Source organism: Astatotilapia calliptera, chromosome 5 (assembly GCF_964374335.1).
Source record: "Astatotilapia calliptera chromosome 5, fAstCal68.1, whole genome shotgun sequence".
Classification (NCBI taxonomy): Eukaryota; Metazoa; Chordata; class Actinopteri; order Cichliformes; family Cichlidae; genus Astatotilapia; species Astatotilapia calliptera.
The window spans coordinates 15599081-15615738 of NC_137426.1; the positions used below are offsets into that span (position 1 = coordinate 15599081).

The 16658-nt window shown below is 39.2% G+C and overlaps 1 protein-coding gene across 8 annotated transcripts; it reads left to right on the plus strand.

Moving 5' to 3' along the window:
• Nucleotides 1–1845: 1845 nt before the first annotated feature.
• Nucleotides 1846–16541, plus strand: LOC113022264 (protein polybromo-1-like). Of its 8 annotated transcripts, none has more exons than XM_026167473.2 (30): nt 1846–1981; nt 2274–2450; nt 2640–2737; nt 4183–4330; nt 4499–4645; nt 4918–5034; nt 5243–5311; nt 5408–5506; nt 5585–5670; nt 5804–5895; nt 5982–6198; nt 6307–6448; nt 6610–6695; nt 6831–7110; nt 7213–7318; nt 7928–8567; nt 9013–9227; nt 9317–9502; nt 9656–9813; nt 9895–10131; nt 10775–10920; nt 11047–11204; nt 11513–11696; nt 12221–12428; nt 12520–12718; nt 12816–12971; nt 13730–13891; nt 14242–14306; nt 14588–14801; nt 16141–16541. In XM_026167473.2, the coding sequence occupies exons 2-30, from the start codon at nt 2307–2309 to the stop codon at nt 16302–16304; spliced, it is 4923 nt and encodes a 1640-aa protein (XP_026023258.1). In that variant the 5' UTR covers nt 1846–1981; nt 2274–2306; the 3' UTR covers nt 16305–16541. The 8 variants fall into 8 exon arrangements, with proteins under 8 accessions (XP_026023258.1, XP_080157853.1, XP_026023260.1 ...); XM_080301727.1 differs by having other exon boundaries at nt 13730–13858; XM_026167475.2 differs by having other exon boundaries at nt 12816–12887.
• Nucleotides 16542–16658: the final 117 nt, after the last annotated feature.

The window sequence follows — 16658 nt, forward strand, 5'->3', positions numbered from 1 at the left end:
CATATGTTACGCTTCTTCTTTCAGCTCTTCACCACAGCAGATTATCTGACTCCATCTCACTGTATCCCCCGCATCCTCCTCTGTCACACCAGCCCTCTTCATGTCCTCCTTCACTACATCCATGAATCTGGCAGCTCCATCTTCAACATCCTTTACCCCATAAATCCATTCTCCCTTCCCTGCACATGTCCAAACATCTCAGCCTTCCCTCCCTAACTTTGTCTGAACCCGAGCTGTCCCTCTGGTGTTCTCATATTTAAGCTTGTCCACTCTGGTCACTCCTAATGAAAATCTTAGCATCTTTAGCTCTTTCACATCCCACCATCTCCAAACCAAACATCATAGCAGGTTTTGCAATCAAACATATAAACCTTTCTTTTCACTCTTGTTGCTATCCTTCAGTCACAGATCACCCCTGAGACTTGTCTTCACCTACTCCAACCTACTTGCACTCTCTTCTTCACCTCTCTTGTGGACTGCCCTTTGCTTTGGATCATTCTCCCCATGTATTTAAATGATCTACCTTCGCTACATCTGCTTTTTACAGCTTTACTGTTAAGCCTGTCTCCTTCTTATTCACACACATTTTCTGTTTTTCTTCTATGGATTTTCATTCTTCTTCTCACCAGAGGATACCTCCACCTATCAAGACTCTCCTCTGACGTTCTGACGTTCTCTATTCTTCTGTATCAACACTCTCAAAGCAAACATTGGATTGCTCTTTCTTAGCATGAAGCATATAAGCAAGCATATATGTATATATATATATATATATATATATATATATATATATATATATATATATATATATATATATATATATATATATATATATATGCATGCTGATCATCACCTCTCTTCCTAACCTAGCTTTAACAACTCTTTCCCTTCTGTCTCCACAGTATGGCTCATCAACTTGATCCCTCTGTAGTTGATGTCATATGTTTGTTAAAATACAGGGACAACATACAGGGTGAAGACTCTGCTCAATGGTTCTAGCTCAGAATGCATTGTGTCCACTGGTTCTTGGGCTTGGGACTTCTGAGATATTAGTTCTCATTACCACTCCATGTTATGATGTTTGTACTCTGGTGATTCAGGTGACTTTGATTGGAGTGGAGGTGTCCTCTCCACATAAATCACCACATTGCCTGGTTTTATTTCTGTGCATTTCTTTAATCTTCTTTAATTTTTTTGGTTGCCAAGTTTGTGATGAAACACAACTGGGTGGGTTTGCAGTCTCTGACACCCCCCCCCCCCCCCCCAAAAAAAAAGTCATGAAAAAGGTTCAACCTGACCAAATCTTTAGGTCAAAACACAAAGAAGTGGTGTGGATACCATTGTTGCCTGACACCAAGAAAGTACTGAGTTCGAATCCCTAACTGGCTGGGGCCTGTTTGCATGGGTTGCTTCTGGGTACTCTGGCTTTCTCCCACGGTCCAAAGACATGAGTTAGGTTAATTTATGATTCTAAGTGTAAATGGTTGTCTGTCTCCGTGAAAGACTGGTGACCTGTCCTGGGTGTACCCCCCACCTGGGTCAATTGTGATTTCTTATTCAATTTTTTTTAATATAAATTCTGTGATTGTTTTAAATGTTATTTGTTTCCCATGAATGTGCTTCTTGTTATGTAATGCTTCCAGAAGCTCCACTATGAAAAACCACTTGATCCATATGAAATTTCTTTTAGTATTTCAGTGTTGATTCATATAAATGTATGGCTTGTGATTTAAATCGGCGTGAACTAGAAATCAGTCAATCAATGAATCATATTCGTGTAAAAATGTTCGTTGAATATAGTACACGGTGCAGTATTACAGCTGGACTCTAGGGGTCAGCACTGCATCGGTTGGCACTTTTGCCTCTGCCTTCCAAACACAACCTCAACATCCGGGCAGGAGTTTTCAAACAACACTGGCTAGCCGGTTAGCCGCTAAACATTTTTGCTCAGGGAATTACGGCTAACTTTTCTGAGATTTTGGTAAGACTTGTTTTTGAAATTTAAATTATTTGTTATTTTCCCCCAGCTTGCGCGTATTTTATTGGGGGAGAACTTTATCGTTTTTAATTTACTCGTGTTGCAGTAGCATGCTAACTGCCGCTCGTTTGTTTGCTTTGTTTCATACATCCAAGCGACGCTAACGTTATCTGATTAAGTACTACTTTCCATTTTAGACTTTATAAATGAATAAAAAACCGACTGTCCTCTTTATACTAAGTTGATTGAAAATAAATTTACAGTGGCGTTATTATTTCTTTCTCTGTTTTTGTAGCCGTGGGCTAGCCTGTTGTTTAACCAGCCAGCGATGTCAGCGAGCTCCAAGCGGAGACGAGCTACTTCTCCCTCCAGCAGTGTGAGCGGAGGGGGAGACCTCGATGATGTCTCTTCCTCTACTCCTGGAAGTGGCAGAAAAAGAAAAAGAGTCTCCAATGTCCCTCCTGTGGATACGGTAAATGCGCCTGTGTGTGTGTGTGTGTGTGTGTGTGTGTGTGTGTGTGTGTGTGTGTGTGTGTGTGTGTGTGTGTGTGTGTATATTTTACATGACCTGACTTTAGCAAGGCCGATGTGATCTGTACGTGCCTTTGAAACCATAGTAAAAGTATATTGGAGTTTTAAATGCTTTCCCACCCCCTCTTAGATTGCTGTATGCCATGAATTGTTCAACACTATCAGAGACTACAAGGATGATCAAGGGAGGCAGCTTAGTGAAGTCTTCCAAAGGGTGCCAAAGAGGAGGTACTGTATCTGTTTGATATTACAATACTGAAGAGGAGTTAAGGTAATCTTTGCAGAAAAGCTAAAGCTTCCCTACATAGTAATGTTTAGAAGCTGCAAAAGACAAACACACAAAATGTGTACTGAATATATGGAATAATGGACGTTGCTATGAAAAAAGTATTTACCCCTTTGTTGTTTTATTCTTTTTAAATATCTGTCACAATTACATTGTTTGATATTTAATATTAGGTAAAGAAAGCCTGAGTAAATAAAAAAATGAAGATTTCATTTATTATGGGGAAGAAGGTTAGAAAAAAATAACTGGTCACCCTTTGTTAAAACACGAATTAAACTTTTAATATTGTAAAAAAAAAAAATTAAAACCTGGTTGTGCCACCCTTGGCAGCAACGGTTAGCTGCAAGCTGTGGGAAACGCAATCAAGTGTTCCCAAACGTCTCGGGGATTGTCAAGATGTTTTTTGGTAAATGTGAGCCTTTATGTTCTTTTTATACAGCAATGGTTTCCAGCTTGGAATTCTCCCATTTTTGTAGTCTCTTTTTTATTGTTGAATCATGAAGTCATCATGAACTTGTGACTTCCTGGACGAGTTGTTTCTCTAAGTAATATTGGTAGGTCAGCAACTCCGGGGAAGGTTCAATGCTCTTCCAAGTTTCTGCCATTTGTGGATAATGACTCTCACTGTTGTTTGCTAGATTATCAAAACCTTAGAAATGCTTTTGTAACTCTTTTCAGACTGATAGATGTCAATGACTTTGTTTTTCATCTGTTTGTTTAGTTTGTGGCATGAAATGTTGGTTTTTGACATCTTTTCCTACTCAATTTGGTTCAGTTTGATTGACTACTTATGGAGAGAAATTTACCTCAAAAGTGCCTAAAATATGATCCACAAGCATAAACTAAGATTTACAAATGTGTACAATGATTTGTGTGTAACGTTTGAGGACTCACAAACATGTGTTTTAATCCACACACAAATACAAAGCACTCTGACCACATGTAAAACAATTATACACATTCATACATTCAAACCTGAATAAATACTGATCATTGTACTCGTTGTGCACATTTGCAAGAATTAGTTATGCTTGTGGATTATTTGATTGGCATTTGCAACCCTTTTGAGCCAAATTTCTCCCCATAATTTCTTGATTCACACACAGGGCCAGAGATGGGTTTGGACAGTTTTTTCCCCTAATAAATGACATTTTCATGTAAAAACTGAATTTTGTATTTACTCTGATTATTATATATTTATTTTATGTTATTATGCCTATTTTTAAAATTAAATTGATGTGAAATGTGTTAATGTGACAAATATGCAGGAAAAAAAAGAAATGTTTTCACACTTTTGTAAAATGAATGAATAATGTTTATTGAACATACTCAATAATGTTGGATAATGTGAAAGTGTTTCAATTAGCCTGTTTTTTTTCTTTTTCAGGAATCAGCCTGATTATTATGAAGTGGTGTCCCAGCCAATTGATATGACGAAGATTCAGTATAAACTGAAGTCTGAGGATTATAATGATGTTGAGCAGCTTACTGCAGATTTTCAGCTCCTGTTCAACAATGCCAGATCATTCTACAAGGTAGGTTTTGGAGAACGACAGTGCTTTCTTTTTTCCTACAGGTAGCCTCTAAGGTTATAATAAATACACTATTACTTCAGCTTCATTATATAAGCTTTTACTTAGGTATGCATCTCCTAATGTAAACCTTATGTGATTGTTTATTTTGCCTCATGTTTAATGATTCAGAGGGACAGTGAGGAGTATCAAGCTGCATGCAAGCTTTGGGAAGTGTATTTTCAAACAAGGAATGAGTTTGTGCAACCTGGAGACAGAGATGAGGATGATGAAGATGGTGATGATATGGATAACCCAGGAATGGCAACTGAAGAGGAGGTAAGTCCTCATTACATGTAAGACTGAGTTGCCCTGTGTGTATGATTGCCAGTTATTAAGATAAGATAAGATAAGATAAGATAACCTTTATTAGTCCCACACGTGGGAAATTTGTTTTGTCAATTATTATTAGCTCAATAATAAGAAAGGGTTCATATTTCTTTATTGAATTTAAAAATATTAAAATCTGTTTCAGGATATTGCCTTTGTATTATGAAGAAATAGCACCACTGTGTGGGGTCAGAACTTATTTATACATATTTGTCTTTTAGACTTCAGCTGGAAGTTTGAAGGAAGTGCTGGAGCAACTTTTGGAGGCTATAGTCTCACATGCTGATCCCTCAGGGCGTCTGGTCAGTGAACTGTTCCAGAAATTGCCTTCCAAAGTGGTAAGTTGCACTTGAAATTGATTAACTGTTCTTCACACAAAGCATAATAATATAAGACAGGTTGAACAAAGCTTCACTTTGCGATTTTCTTACATATAGGTTTTTTTTATTCAAGCCACTTTAGGAGTGTAAAGTCCAGTTGTTTTCCTGTGTTTGTGGTTTTGTGTACCAACTCCAGTCCGTTATAGAATTGTTCTTTCTTTTTTAGCATTACCCAGACTACTATGCCATTATAAAGGAGCCGATAGATCTGAGAACAATCGCTCAAAGAATACAGGTAGTCATTTTGCTTCCTGACCTTTAACCATTTGTTAATTTTACAGCTTCAGTGTGTTGCATTTCTAACCATCAAAATGTAATTTAATTTGCATAGATTGGATACTATAAAAATGTCAATGCTATGGCCAAGGATGTTGAACTGATGACCAAAAATGCTAAAACTTACAATGAGCCAGGATCTCAGGTTTTTAAGGTAAAAGTCCTTTTCTCAGTTTTCTTCTTTATGAGTTTTAATACTCTGAATATTAACAATTGCTCTTTTATTCTATAGGACGCCAACACCATAAAGAAAGTCTTCATCCAACGTAAGACAGAGCTTGAGCACGCAGAACCTACTAAATCTAGTCTTCGTATCAGGTATTAAACAACAGTATAACATTGCTCTTAGCGTTGTCTTTGTGTCAAATTAAATATGCTTGTTATACCAACAGAAAAATCTCATACCTTTAAGATATATATGGTGAATTGTGTATCTTGTGTTACTATTTAGAAATCGCAGGTCTGGTCAGGGAGATCGAATTTCTGGTGTCAGCGTAGCTCTACAGTATGGCTCTGAGAGTGAGGACGATCCTGTGCTCTCAGGTAATTCTTATCAATTCATGTAGCAGACAAATTTACTTTGTGGCTGTGCAGAAAAAAGTAACACTTTGTGTTGTCGATGTTTGCAGGTTCTGTATGCTATGATGAGGGAGAGTCAGAAGCTGAGAGTCAGAGTTCAAGTATGGAGATGAGCAACCCAATCTTCCAACTGTACGAAGCTGTGAGGGGTGCCAGAAATAACCAGGGCCAGATGTTCTCTGAACCCTTTCAGCAGCTGCCCTCTCGCAGGGAATACCCTGACTATTATCAGCAGATAAAACAACCCACTTCTCTCCAGCAAATCAGGCAAGAACCAGATATTCATACCATATGGTATTTAAAAATGAACCCTTTTCCCACCAAATTACATTCCTGGGGGGAGTTTAAAAAAAGTTTTTTCTTTCTCCTTCTTAGGGCAAAGATGAAGAATGGCGAGTATGAAAGCGTGGAACAAATTGAGGCTGACCTCAATCTGATGTTTGAGAATGCAAAGCGCTACAACATGCCTAACTCAAGCATCTATAAACGGGCTTTCAGGCTTCAGCAGATCATGCAGGTAGCACCTTGTCAATCATTCTGTCAGGTTGTGCTTAAAACAGTTTTACCTGTACATTTAAAAGTCAAAGAGCACATTATAAAAGCACAATATTTGAAGCAGACTGTAGATAATGGATAATAATAGGCAAGGCAATGTACCCATCTGCCTGTTCTGTGTAGGCAAAAAAGAGGGAACTTCTAAGGAGAGATGACGAAGATGGGGACAGCATTCTGTCTTCTGATGCAGGGAGCGTTAAGAGAAAAAGGTATTATTATTTCTATTGATACTAATGCTTTTGAAATATAAAGTATTAAAATTGCAAACGTTGTTTATAATTTGTTTATGTTTTCTCAATGTCTCAGTGTTGTCATACTTTTATCTATTTTTAATTTTTGTCCAGCCACAAAAAAAATGTGAAAAAGAACCGAATGAAAGCCTTTTATGCTGCCGTGACCGAGGCCAGGGAGGCAGGCACAAATCGACGTCTGTGTGATCTCTTTATGGTTAAACCATCCAAGAAGGATTACCCTGACTACTATAACGTCATCCTTGAACCGATGGACCTGAAAACAATTGAACATAACATTCGCAATGAGCGCTATGCCACAGAGGAAGCTCTGATGGAAGACATGAAGCTAATGTTCCGCAATGCCCGGCATTACAACGAAGAGGGATCTCAGGTTGGGACTTTGACTCCTTCTGTGATAAAACTTAAATTTTTCTTATAGTCAAATTTATAACGATTTTAAGTCTTCTGACTCCCCAATTTCTGGTTTATGTAGGTATATAATGATGCTGACATTTTGGAAAAGATACTGAAAGATAAGCGCAAGGAGATGGGTCCTCCACCTGAGGAGGAGGATGTGGGATCTCCCAAACTGAAACTAAGTAAGTGGGAATGCTTGTGCATGTTGGTTGAAAATACTTCTGCACTTGTAAAATATTACCATGTAATAACACTGAGGTCTGTGTGTCCTTGACCCGTTTTTCACTAATTGGTTAGTCTTTAATTTTCAAAAATTAATTAATTTGTTGAACTACTTCTTTGCACTTTTTTTGGGGGGGGGGGGTGTAACCTACTAAACCTACTATATAGTTGTTCCTCTTAAATTATTATCAGCCAAAGCGCTGCCTGTCTCGCTTAAAACAGCAGCTGTGGAAATCAGGGCTGGCTGGAAAGTTACATGGCTTAGTGGTTGGACTTGCACAGTATGTGAACAAATGCCATTAGTAACGAGTTGTTTCATTTCCCAGCCAGTCGGACTGTAGCTGCATATTATTCTCCTGCATCTTGTCTGTATCTGCTGTGACTATCTAATAGCGCAAAAATGTTCAAAAATCAACTTAAAAAAAAAGAACAAGAAAGGCATTTTTAAGTATTTCGGACAGTTTGAGCTGTATTGCTCTTTTGTTTTCTGGCTCTTTTTAGCTTCTGTTTCACATTTTTTTTCTTCTTTTAAAAGCTTTTTAAAACTAACATACATTTTTTATGATAAGGAAAGAGTGGTGTTTCTCCAAAGAAGTCCAAATACCTCACCCCTCTTCAGCAGAGGTTAAATGAGCTGTATGATGCTGTGCGAAACTTCACTGACCGCCGAGGTCGGCGCCTAAGCACAATCTTCCTCCGTCTACCCTCTCGTGCCGAGTTGCCTGACTACTACGCTACAATCAAGAGACCAATCGACATGGAACGTGTGCGAAGCCACATGGCTGCAGGCCGTTACCAAGATGTCGACGCCCTGGTGGAGGACTTTGCTTTGATGTTCAATAATGCCTGCATATACAACGAGCCTGAGTCTCTGATTTATCGGGATGCTTTAGTGTTGCACCGAGTGTTGTTGGAGACACGGAAACAGCAAGAGGGAGGGGAGGAGTTTGGCCCTCCAGCTGTGGGTCTTCTGGTGCGAGAACTGATCAGGAACCTGTTTGTATCCGTGATGGGTCACCAGGATGAAGAGGGTCGCTGCTATAGTGACTCACTGGCTGAGATTCCTGCTGTTGATCCAGCTGCCCCTGAAAAGCCGCCGCTTAATTTTGATGTCATCAGAATGAATGTGGAGCGCGGTCGCTACAGGAGACTCGATGTCTTCCAGGAACACACGTTTGAAGTGCTAGAGAAGGCAAGAAGGTTACACAGGTATGGGAAATTATTATGAGCTTGGTGTATTTTTTTTTTTTCTTTAATTGTTTATCCATTAAAGTAAAGTGCATTTGCTTTGAGCGGTTCACCAAGGCTTCAAAAACCAGAGAAATGGCAAATGAAAATGGGTGTTCACAACATAAATAAATGTCTGACAATGCTAAGTGGTTAGAACATTTTTACCTTGAAACATTGCCTTTGTTATATTTTCCATTTTGTAAAGATCAAACATTTTGTTTGTGTGCTGCTCTTCAGGAGAAATAAAAAAAATGTATATGCATTAAATGTAATCAATTTTATTGTAAGCAAATCAATGTTTATTGTTAAATATGTGGCTCTTCCTAATAAATGAGTCCTGTTTTTACTTGCTTTGCTACACTAGGTGATACAACTCAAATGTGTGCCAGTGTTTTCTTATGATGAATGTTTTTCATGTTGACAGGACTGACTCTGAGATATTTGAGGATGCAGTGGAGCTACAACAGTTTTTCATCAAAATCAGGGATGAGCTGTGCAAGAATGGCGAGATTTTACTGTCCGTTGCACTCAACTACACGTTAAAACACCTCCACAGTGACGTAGACCAGGAAAAGAGGGAGAAAATTCCCAAAGAGATTGAAGAGGACAAACAAAAGAAGGATGAGGATGAAAACCAAGGTGTGTAAACTTATAGAAGACATGCAGGAGGTGTGAAGAATATTAAATGTGGTTGTGGCATTGAATCATGACATGTTTCTCACCATAAGAAGACGAGAAGCCCGAGGACCTGGCGGGAGAGGCGTGGCAGTCAAAGCCAGAGCATGTGTACAGTCAAGACTGCAGATTTGAAAACAGTACCTACCACGTGGGGGACTTCGTCTATGTGGAGCCGTCAGAACCAAACCTCCAGCCCCACATTGTCTGTATAGAACGTCTTTGGGAGGATGAAGCAGGTAGCCTAACTTGAAAATTATAGGAAGAATTATAGAATTACATCATGATTTTAAATACTTCTGTTTCTGCAAGTTAGCTGATTCAACATCTTGATTTTGTTTCCATTTAGTCAGTATATTTTGCTAAAAATAGATTGTGTTTTATATATGCAGGTGAGAAGTGGCTCTATGGCTGCTGGTTCTACAGACCCAGTGAAACCTTTCACTTGGCCACACGCAAGTTTCTGGAAAAAGAAGTCTTCAAGAGTGACTACTACAACAAAGTGTCCATCAGTAAGGTTTTGGGCAAATGTGTGGTCATTTTTGTGAAGGTGAGAAAGTGAACCACATATTGAAAATGGTTTAATTTAAGCCGCCAAAAGTCCATTGTCTAATTACGAATCTTTCTGTAGGATTATTTCAGAATGCAACCCGAGGGCTTCAGACCTGAGGACGTTTATGTGTGTGAATCCCGCTACACTGCCAGGAACAAGTTTTTCAAAAAGATCAAGATTTGGGCCATGCCGGAGAGTTCCTTTAAATTAGTCCCTCGGGAGGCGCCTCTTCCTGTTGTTCGTGTAGCCTCAATGTTTGTGAAGCCTGACCAGGAAAAACCGGTGGCATATACAGTCAATGGCTTTGTAGAGAAGGTAAGGTGAGATTGTATATTCTAGGCTTTGAACATATATAATGTTGCTTTTAGAAGAATATATATCTATAGAGATATATCTCTATAGATATATCTATATAGATATATTTCAAATATATCTATATAGATATATTTATCAGGGTGACCGTGGTTCAGGGGGTTGGGAAGCTCATCTTGTAACCAGAAGGTTGCCGGTTCGATCCCCAGCTCTGTCTATCTTGGTCGTTGTGTCCTTGGGCAAGACACCGATGGCCGATGGAGCGATATGGCAGCCTTGCTTCTGTCAGTCTGCTCCAAGGCAGCTGTGGCTACAACTGTAGCTTCCCTCCACCATTGTGTGAATGTGAGAGTGAATGAATAGTGGAATTGTTAAGTGCTTTGAGGGTCTCGAAAGGCACTATATAAATGCAATCCGTTATTATTATATATAATAATAATAACGGATAATAGATATAAAAACTTAGTCCTCGGAGGAAGCCAGCCCAGCTTTACCCGCCCCGCCCTATGTTCACTACTCCAAAAAAACGAAACAGTTGGCGTTAATTTGAAAGCATGAACTCATAAACTATTAGCACACTGATAAGGAGCCTGTTGATTGTTTTCCATATAATAAACACCTGAATCCTCTGTCTGTGTTTGTTTAGGAGAGAGAGGATGTCCCTACGGAGATGAGTGGAGCTGAGCCCGGCTGCCAGTACTATGAACAGTTATGCTACAAAAACATGTGGTTTAAAGTGGGAGACTGTGTTTACATTCAGTCTCATGGATTATCAAAACCTAGGGTTGCCAGGTTGGTTGACATATATTATGCTACATTGACACCTTTTGAAATAGGGCCTTATGTGTTGATTGGGGGTGTTTAGATAAGATGGAGTTATTAGCTGTTAGTAACATGACTTCCTGTGCTGGGCTATAGGATAGAGAAGCTGTGGCTACAGAATGGAACTACATTCTTCTTTGGACCCATCTTCATTCACCCTGAGGAAACGGAGCACGAGCCCACGAAGATGTTTTACAAGAGGGAGGTGTTTCTGAGTCATTTGGAGGAGACGCTGCCCATGACTTGTGTCATAGGTATGATTTTGAAAACTTACCAAAGATTTCTTGAGTCAGCTCATTTACTCCTCGTGTAATGCATTTAAATGAATTGTGCACTAAAGAAAAAAATAATTTTGTTTTTCTAGCAGAAAACAAATTGGTTAAATGGACTTGAGAAATAGGTTTAGATAAGACAGACAAAAGTGCATTTCCCAGAAGGCCATTTCGTGTATTAATGTTTAAATGAACATTAAAGCTATAATTTTAAACATTTGAGTCACCTCAGAACAAGTTTTTCATCAGCAGTCTTTTCTAATCTTTTATTCTGCCTGTCTGCTCTCCAGGCAAATGTGTAGTGTCTTCCTTTAAGGACTACCTGTCATGCAGACCCACCGAGCTTTCAGAAGACGATGTACTGCTGTGCGAGAGCCGTTACATTGAGAGTGAGAAGATGATGAAAAAGTTCAAGGGTCTGAAACGCTTCTCGTACTCTTCCAAAGTGGTCGAGGATGAGATCTTCTACTTCAGGTCTGTTGGTTAAACAGAGCACTTATTAGGATCATAGATGGTATAAAGGATGGATGTAGCCAACAGGAAGTTGCCAATAAGCTTTTTTTTGTGCTTGATATTGAAATTAACTGACTACACCTATAGTTAGAAAACAGTCCAACCTTTTGGATCAACTTTAAAACTAACCAAACCTCTGAGCACTGTGTGGGGATTGAACTTACTCTATTTTGCCCCATTCAGTAAAGCTGTTCTTGTAAAACTGGAGCTGATGAGTGAGGGGCGGTCTGATCTCATTGGCTGATTCTCGTTTCTGACACGAATAACGATCATAATGGACTTTATGTTTTACTCAGGATGACCTGAAACTGCACTGGTGAAGTTGCCCCCTGCTGGGAATTGAGTAGAACGTTAGCTTTGAGGCACATGGGCTTCTCTTTTCAGACCTGAAGCCACAGCCATCTTTTATGCTCTCTATGATTCTGATTTAAATTTAACGATTAGCACTGAGGTGCTATGATGTCTGCTTATTTTATTCCATGTAGAAAATTAATAGTGCCACAGAAGGAAGCATCACCAATTTTGGACAAGAAGATAGATGAGCTTGAGGTTAAACTGGCAGATATGGAGGATGCAGATGATGACATGGAAGACATGGATGAGGATGAGGAAGCTCCAGAGACACCTTCTTTGCCTCAGATGCAAACCCCACTTACAAACGACATGGATGTCATGCCATACACACCCTCGCAGGTCTAATTTTTTTAAACCATCTGTTCCTTGTTTGAAAATGTTGATGTTTTTTTTTATATATATAAACTTGTGTCTTTGCTTTTCCATTTAGACCACTCCTAAGGTTAAAGGCTTGTCAAAGAAGGAAGGGGCCAAGAGAAAGATCAACATGAGTGGTTATATCCTCTTCAGCAGTGAAATGAGAGCAGTGATAAAAGCTCGTCACCCAGACTTTTCCTTCGGGGAGCTGAGTCGACTGGTAGGCACCGAGTGGAGGAACCTCGAAGCTTCCAAGAAGGCAGAGTATGAAGGTCAGATAAAATAATTAAATGAATACAAATATGAATCTATTTGAACTTGTGCTAGCAAAACCAAAAAAAAATAAAATCACATCTTTGGATGTTTCAGAGCGTGCAGCCAAAATAGTGGAACAGCAAGAGCGTGAGAGGCCACCTCAGAAGCAAGCTTCCCCAAGAGCAGGTACCCCTGTAGGGGCACTGATGGGGGTGGTACCTTCGCCTAGCACTATGGGAATGATAAACCAGACCATGACACCTGTGTCAGGTAACCCCTCTCAGAGACAGCACGAGTGTTTGACAGCAGGAAAAATGAGGCTGGACTGAATTAAAGACAGTAATCCTGTAATTTTCTAACACTTGAAAAGAAGTTTATCTCAAAACGATGTTGTTATTGCAGTTTTTCCTCTTTATTTGCTGCTATTTGTTTGTAGTTTTGTCATCAACCTTCATATTTTATATTGCATGACGTGAATTGCATGAATATTATTTTTTTTAACTATGAATGCCTTTTGTTAATATTTCATTTCCCATTCATGCTTGTTTTGCTAACATTCTCAAACCCATATGTATTGTCTGCCCCTTTCACACGAAACCTTCAATATCAACCATCAACTGTGTCTATTTATCTTTGCCGATGACCATGTGTGGCTGGAGGCCAACATTTCTTTTTTTGGAAATGTAATCAGTGCAAGAATGAGCTGACTAGATTTCAGTGGTCTAAGGTCACTGTGATCTTATCTCAGGAATTCCCATGCTAACAACAACATTTCACACAGTGGTGGAATTTTATCTCCCATACGGTCATCTTTGCCGTTTGGAGCTCACAAATGAGGAAAAAATGTAGTTGCATGAATGGTAGAAAGTCTGCAGACATGCGAAAACTTTTAAATTAACAGCCCTTGTGGTTTAAGGTACTTGTGTGAAAGGGGCCACTGTGTGCAGTAGTAGTGCATGTTATTTTGGTGTCAGCTGCATGTCACTTATGCATGGATATGTTGTCCTCTCCTCACACTTTTCCCAAAGGCATGATGGGAGCTTACGGTCCACCTTACATGCCAATGCAGGGCCCCCATGAGGGTTTGCTGAGTGTGGCCCCAATGCCACCTCACCCTACAGGGGGTCCTCACCTGCCTCCTCACCATCTCCAGCAAGGTATGCCCGGGTACCCTGGCATGCCTCATCAGGGTAAGGGCCACTGTCCTAGCCGCACCTGCTCAGTCACATCCAGTCGTGTCTCTCCTGCTGGAGGGGGTTTACCTGGTCCACAGGCTGCAAAGCCTGATCTACACACTGAGCAGTCAAAGCAGTCTCTTCTAAAGTGCTCTCACATTTCACACTTAAAATATACAAACAAATATATGAAATTCACACATGGAATGCATGCAAAACTGATACCAAACCACTAACGTTCAACTGGTAGTTAAAAAAACTAACATTTCCATGAGTCATTATAAAGCTTAACATAAAATGAACAAAAACAAGAGTTTACCACAGTTACAAAATGCACACAAGCTAAATATTTTCATTTACAACAGGGATGATGGGCACTGGTATGAATGGCATGGCGGGAAGTCCTGCACAAGGAAACTTTATTCAGCAGGTGAGCCTGAGTGCAGAAAAACCCTGGCTGTATAGGTGTTATTTCATATTTCTATATAGTTTATATTGGTGTTTTTAACTGTTCAAGAAAATATGGATTTTGTTTTGTTTCCTGCATAATCAGACATCACCTGCTTCAGTTTTACTAGCAAGTGTATATATAGGCCTATTTTTTTTTTTTTTTTTTTGTTTGCAAATAATGATAATCAAAATGATAATTTAAATTATGCATTCTATGTATCATCTACATACTAACAAAATGTTGTCATTGTGTGACCTTAGCCTGGGATGTTTAGCCCAGGACAGCATGCTCCTCCACCCTACCCTGGACAAGGACAGTTAGGCCAACCCTCACATTTGCAGCCCACCACTCCCATGTTTGTGGCTCCACCACCAAAGACTCAGAGAGTGCTTCACTCAGAGGCCTACCTGAAGTACATAGAGGGCTTAAATTCAGACTCCAGCACTGTTAGCAAGTGGGACCAAGCACTCAAAGGTAGGTTCTTTGTTTTTACTTTTATTTCTAGAAAACTCTCCATCACTGCTTTTTTTTTTTTTCAGTTGCTTTGTCTTTTTTTTTTTTTTTTTTTTTTTAACATTTTTGTATTTTTAAGCTCTGAAGAGTTATTGCAACAACTGTAAAGACTGCATTTTGCTCTGAAGTTTTTTTTTTTTCTTATGTTAAAATTATGTCTAAGTCATTGTCACAAAAATTAAAGCAACATAATAACACCCCTCTGTAAGAGGTTGGAAAACTGAGAGGACCAGATTCCTGTAATACAAAGCAGGATTTCGGCTTGTCTGAGAAACTTGAGGGTTGACACTGGGTTTTCAGTGCAACGAAGGTGGATCACCTCCTACCGGGGTAGAGCGCCATGGTAACTTAGGTTAGGTTCCTGATTAGAGGTCAACATGTATGAAATCAAGAGGGGAGAGAGAGTGGGGAAAGACACGCAGTAAAAACAATATTTAAATTAAAAGTTCAATTATAATTATCAGACTCAGTCATGTCTTAATGAGAAGAGTTGTGATTATAAGTATGGTAACTTCTCTCAGTCCTACATTGCTGCCAGCTTTCCTTCATATGGGTTCAAATGGGCAACATTTAATTAACCGAGCAGTTTTTTTTCCTGTCTTATTGACCAACACACTTAAATGGCACACTTTTAATATGTTAATACTCTCATACAAATGCTTTCATTTTGTATTGTATGTTTAACCTATTCATATTTTTACTATAGTATAACTTTTATAAAGTTCTTTCAACCAAGAAAAAAAAATCAGCTACTCTCCAGTGCTATTTACTGATAAGTGATATTTCTGCTTATCAGTAATTGTAAATGATTACATGCTACCAGTATCAACCCTTTCATGGGTACATTTAGGGGAAATAGCTAAATGATAGCTTCTGATGCACTGTAGATGATGAAATCCACAAATCCTTTTTTTTTTTTTTTACATTTTACATTGATGATATTATGAATTGTTCCACCTTTCAAAGATTTGACCTCTATGGGGAGCTTATTTTAGAGCCAGTCATGTTGCTGACCTCCTTCCAATCAGCCTAATTAGCTCTGAGGCATTCAAGCAGGAGCTTACACAATACTTTTTTCCCCCCATATGTGATGCTGGCCTTACATGATAGGAATATATTTCTAAAATGTTGACTGTGTTGCCTTAATTTTTGCATTAAGCCCAAATTGTCATTTCCCAGCATGTTTACCAGTTTGAGTGTGTGCATATCTTTGTTTTTGTTTGCTTTCAAAGGCAATAGTGAACATTATTTGCCTTTTGAATAATCACACTTAAGGAGAAATATGCGTTTCCATTAACAGCGCAAAGGCGAGATTCTCACCTGACCAAAGAACAAGAGAGTCGGCTGCCAGCTCACTGGCTGAAGAGCAAAGGAGCCCACACCACCATGGTGGATGCACTGTGGCGTCTGCGTGACCTGATGTTAAGAGACTCTCTGAACATCTGTCAGGCTCACAACCTGTAACCTGTTGAACTTACAGACCGCTCTGCTCAGTCACTGCTCTTATCCTCAAGTCACAGAGTTTAGCTTGTAGACCCTAGAAGTAATATTTTATAGTGAATCATGAGCAATTTTATATTTATTAGCTAACAGTTAATTGTGTGCTGCATTTCATTTTTTTTTATACCATTTGGATGAATAGTTCTGCTAAACCTGTGATTTTTGGCTTATTGGTGCAAATAAATTTGTCAATACCCCAAATAGACTGTGTCCTCTTTTTGTTGATGGTGTTTGTTTTGGTTTTTTTTTAAATGTGATTGACCTCAACATGTTTGTTTTACTCCTTTGTGCTTCACAAGCCTCTCGGTCCTGAATGAT

Bases quoted from the DNA above. Each gene is read 5' to 3' on its own strand.
- LOC113022264 (XM_026167473.2), top strand. From the start codon at position 2,307: ATGTCAGCGAGCTCCAAGCGGAGACGAGCTACTTCTCCCTCCAGCAGT. The intron at 9,503-9,655 runs GTAGCCTAACTT...TTATATATGCAG, and splicing joins TCTTTGGGAGGATGAAGCAG to GTGAGAAGTGGCTCTATGGC. The intron at 12,719-12,815 runs GTCAGATAAAAT...TGGATGTTTCAG, and splicing joins CAAGAAGGCAGAGTATGAAG to AGCGTGCAGCCAAAATAGTG.